Here is a 4,913-nt window from a genome sequence, read left to right as displayed (position 1 = left end):
AGCAGGCGAATGGTGTGTTGGCTTTCATTAGCAGGGGGATTAAGAGCTGTGAGGTTATGCTGAAGCTTTATAAAGCACTGGTTAGCCCCCACATGGAATTTTGTGTTCAGTTCTGGTCGCCTCATTATAGAAGGGATGTAGAAGCTTTAGAGAGAGTGCAGAGGAGATATACCAGGATGCTGCCTGGACTGGAGGGCATGTCTTATGAAGAAAGGTTGAGGGATCTAGGGCTTTTCTCATTGGAGCGAAGGAGGATGGGGGGTGACTTGATAGCGATGTACAAGGTGTTGAGAGGCATAGATAGAGTGGATAGTCAGATACTTTGTCCCAGGACAGAAATGGCTATCAAAAGGGGGCATAATTTTAAGGTGATTGGAGAAAGGTTTAGGATAGATGTCAGAGGTGGGTTCTTTGCACAGAGAGTGGTAGGTGTGTGAAATGCAGTGGTTTTAGAGTCAAGTACATTACGGACACTCTTAGATAGGCACATGGGTGATAGTAAAATGAAGGGTATGTGGGTTAGCTTGAGCTTAGAGTAGGATAAAAGTCAACACAACATTGAGGGTCAAAGGGCCTGCACTATGACGTACTGTTCTATGTTCTTTTAATACACACACCGATATACACTTGCTCACAAAAACACATAGCCACAAACACAGTTCAACTGAGATGTATACACACACACACGCAAAGACATACGAAGATAGACACACAGAAACACACACAGACAGGCGCACAAACACACACAGACATACACAGAAACACACACAGACAGGCGCACACACACATAAGCAAATATCCTGTTTTTAATCCACAGTGAACCCATCAATTAGATTATAGTTTGTAACTCACTCCACGATATCTGTTATTGTACATATAAGTCCACAGACCCCCTTGATTAGATTACAATTTGTAACTCACAGCAGCATTGCTGTTAATCTATATATAAACCACAACAAGACCCTCGGTTAGATTACAGCCTCTAACTCGTTCACCAATTTGTATCATGGAAAAGATAATTTAACTAATATCATCAATAAGATTCTTGTCTCGAAATCAATTTCATCTCAATGGCCAGACTGGAAGCAGAAACAGAGAAAGCTGCAGTTTAAATTCTGCTACGTTCTGTTTCTCCAAAGTAATGAGCCTCTGCAATTCTCCCACTTTGATGGGGATAGGAATGAGGAATAAATGCTGTGCCAAAATCCAGTGATGCTCAAATCCTGCGAACGAATGGAAAAAAAAAACCCTTTGCTGTCCTAATCATTCGCTGCCAAAGATTTATACACATTTGTTAATGGTCAGCAGTGTTAATCACTAATATCCTGGAACTGCGTATCCCTCCTAACTCTCTTGCTAAGCAATGCACTGCCCTGGACTGCAGCAGTTCAGGGAAGTGGATGATTACAACCTTTTTGAACACCTCCCTTAAACCCCTCAATTATAGCGGGAATTGCAATCGCTGATTGCGTCAGCCATTGAGAACAAATTAAAATACCCTTCGTGTGACATTGCTTCAGGTGATCTTGCAAATTGTTCAGTTAATATTTGCTGGTGCATTAACTCGGTATCAAAGATTAGGTCCACTTTGTGTAACAATCTCTAAGTAAAGGTTAATTAGTATTCCCACAATATATTAATTGCAATCCTTTGACCTTCCCTTTGATATATATAAAGCCACACTACCCCACACCTCCCGTAACCACTTTGCACTGACGATTCTGGTTCTGATTAACGGCAGGCTCGTAATAACAATGGGCATCTTGCCGACACTGTTCGTGATCGTGGTGTTCTTACCTCATGGTCTTCAAAGCTGTGGTAAGCTGTGGTTGCCCCCTCCTACTCTAAATACATCTACAAACTAGAATGAGAGGTTTCGGTTTGAGTTTGAAAAGGCTGGTATTCTGTACTTTCAGAAGACAAAATTAAGGAGGGGTTTAATGGAGGTGTTCAAAACTATGAAGATAGATGAAATGAGGGTTACTATTTCCTGCTGGAAGAAAGTGGGGACTGGAGATGCTGGAGATCATAGTCGAGGGTGTGGTGATGGAAAAGCACAGCAGGCCAGACAGCATCCGAGGAGCAGGTGAAGCGACATATTTGGCATAAGCCCATCATCAGGAATGAAACTCATGGGGTGGGTGAGGGACGGGGGTTGGCTGAGAGATAAATGGGAGGGGGTTGGGGGGGAAGGAGAATGCGAAAAGTAAGTGAAGGTGGAGGATAAGGTGATAGGTCTGAGAGGAAGGTGAAGCGGATAGTTGAGAAAGGCGATGGATAGGTCTAGAGGGTGGTGCCGAGTTGAAGGCTTGGGACTGGGCTAATGTGTGGGAAGGGGAAATTAGGAAACTGGTGAAATCCACATTAATCCCATGTTGTTGCAGGGTTCTAAGGTGGCAGATTAGGTGTTCTTCCTCCTGGCGTTAGTTGGTAAGGATTTGGCGATGGAGGAGGCCCAGGACCTGCATGTCCTTGTCAGAGTGGGAGGGGGGAGTTGAAGTGTTCAGCCACGGGGTGGTGGGATTGGTTGGTGCAGATGTCCCAGTGATGTTCTCTGAAATGATCTGCAAGTTGGTGTACTGTGTCCCTGATGTAGAGGAGACCACATTGGGTGCCACACATACAGCAGATGACATTGATGGAGATACAGGTGAATTTCTGTCGGATGTGGAAGGATCCCTTGGGGCCTTGGACGGTGGTGAGGGGAGGTGTGGGCGCAGGCTTTGCATTTCCTGTGGTGACAGGAAGGTGCTGAGAGTGGGGTGTGGGCTGGTGGTGGTGGTGGGGGCATGGATCTAACGAGGGAGTCGCAGAGGGAATGGTCTCTTTGGAATGCTGATAGGGGTGGGGAGGGAAATATATCCCTCACGGTGGGGTCTGTTTGAAGGTGATGGGGGATGATGGAATGTTTCTGAAGTTTGGTGGAGTGGAAGGTTGCGACCGGGAAGGGGTTCTGTCCTTGTTGCACTGCGAGGGTGTGGTTGAAGGGAGGTGTGGGAAGTGGAAGAGATGCGCTGGAGGGCATTGATGACCAAGTGAGAGGGGAAATTGCAACCTTTGAAGAAGGAGGCCATCTGGGACCATTTCAGAGAACATCTCTGGGACACCCACAACAACCAAGCCTTTGGTTGAACACTTCAACTCCTCCTCCCACTCTGCCAAGGACATGCGGGTTCTGGGCCTCCTCCATCGCCAAACCCTTACCACCCAATACATGAGATAGGACGCTTCATCTTCCGCCTCGGGACCCTGAAACCACACGTTATTAATGTAGATCTCACCAGTTTCCTCATTTTCCATCCCCCCCCCCACATTATTCCAGTTCCAAGCCTCCAACTCAGCACTGCCCTCTTGACCTATCCACTCCACCCTCCTCTCCAACCTATCACCTTCTCCCCCACCTTAATCCACCTATCCCCCCCAACCTCACCCCCCCTCGCATTTACCTCTCAGCTCCCCACCCCCAGCCCACAAAACCTCATTCCAGATGAGGGCTTAGGCCTGAAACTTCGATAATATTTCCAGTGACAGGAGGGTCAATTCCTCGATGACACGGCATGAAGACATTTGGCAAAGAAAGAGGGTGGTTGCGGTGGGAAGATGGTGGTGTGTGATAATGAAATATATTTGACACAGCCTTTGTTGAGATTTGGAAATTTCCACTGGTAAGGATGGTGGAATCGGATTTGACAATAAACCTGTAAAAGGTGGCTCAGGCGAATTTTACAAAAGTTATTATGAGTTAGGCTACTTGGGCAAAGATCAGAAATAGAATAAGAGATTACTTGCAACTCAGTGAGCAGATTAATTTTGTCTCAATTTCTGCTGCTTCCATTCAAATGTTTTCCAGGAGACTACATAGAATGTGCGGCCCAGCTGGAGAACAAGTTGGCTGACTCTCTGATTGACCAAGACCCAGACCCCAGTGTGGTACTTTCCCTGTGTCTGGTGAAACACAAGATCGAACCATACATTGTCAACAGACTTAAGGAGATTGCTATTAGCAAAGGTAAGAGAGCGCAGATGATACAAACATGGCCTGCTGTCTGGGAAACATGTCAGTATATTCTGAGCACGCTTTCAGTCCCATGCTAGTAATTAAGATAATCGACTGAGCGAGGGATCCACTGAGGGAATGTTGCACTGTCGTAATGTTAACACTGAAGGAATGCTCATTTTCAGGTGTTAGTGCTGAAAGAATTCTGAACTGAAAGGGAGTCAGTAATATTGGGGTGCTGCTCTGTCAGAGGTACAGTGATGAAAAAGTGTCAGACACCGAAGTGTTAAGGCAGCCCTGCACTGCCACGGTGTCAGAACTGAGTGAAGTTTCCAAGTTCACAGTGTCTGCACTGAGGGGTTCCCACACTGTGCGAGGCTCAGTACTGAGTGGGCAATGCACTGTCGGAGGGTCAGTGCTGAGGGAGCGCCGCACTGAGGGCCAGTGCTGAGGGAGCGCCGCACTGTTAGAGGGTCAGCGCTGAGGGAGTGCTGCACTGTGAGGGCCAGTGCTGAGGGAGCGCTGCACTGTCGGAGGGTCAGTGCTGAGGGAGTGCCGCACTGAGAGGGTCAGTGCTGAGGGAGTGCCGCACTGTCGGAGGGTCAGTCTGAGGGAGTGCCGCACTGTGAGGGCCAGTACTGAGGGAGTGCTGCACTGTCGGAGGGTCAGCGCTGAGGGAGTGCCGCACTGTGAGGGCCAGTGCTGAGGGAGCGCTGCACTGTCAGAGGGCCAGTGCTGAGGGAGTGCCGCAATGTGGGAGGGTCAGTGCTGAGGGAGCGCCGCCCTGTCAGAGGGTCAGTGCTGAGGGAGTGCTGCCATTTCGGAGGGTCTGTACTGAGGGAGTGCCGCACTGTGGGAGGGTCAGTGCTGAGTGAGTGCCGTACTGTTGGAGGGTCAGTGCTGAGGGAGTGCCGCA

The 4,913-nt window shown here is 48.3% G+C and overlaps 1 protein-coding gene across 1 annotated transcript in view; it reads left to right on the top strand.

Annotated features, from left to right (window-relative positions):
- The first annotated feature begins 718 nt into the window (after nucleotides 1-718).
- The window catches only part of LOC122544259 (transcobalamin-1-like), an 18,546-nt gene continuing 14,351 nt past the window's right edge, over nucleotides 719-4,913 (top strand). The window contains exons 1-2 of the mRNA XM_043683336.1: nucleotides 719-1,818; nucleotides 3,851-4,009. Coding sequence (XP_043539271.1) covers nucleotides 1,755-1,818; nucleotides 3,851-4,009 — 223 coding nt within the window. The 5' untranslated portion in view covers nucleotides 719-1,754. The remainder of the gene's footprint in view (nucleotides 1,819-3,850; nucleotides 4,010-4,913) is intronic.

The sequence above is a fragment of the Chiloscyllium plagiosum genome, chromosome 47, assembly GCF_004010195.1.
Source record: "Chiloscyllium plagiosum isolate BGI_BamShark_2017 chromosome 47, ASM401019v2, whole genome shotgun sequence".
Lineage (NCBI taxonomy): Eukaryota > Metazoa > Chordata > Chondrichthyes > Orectolobiformes > Hemiscylliidae > Chiloscyllium > Chiloscyllium plagiosum.
The sequence above is the reverse complement of the archived record's forward strand: the minus strand, read 5'-3'. Positions and strand labels throughout refer to the sequence as shown.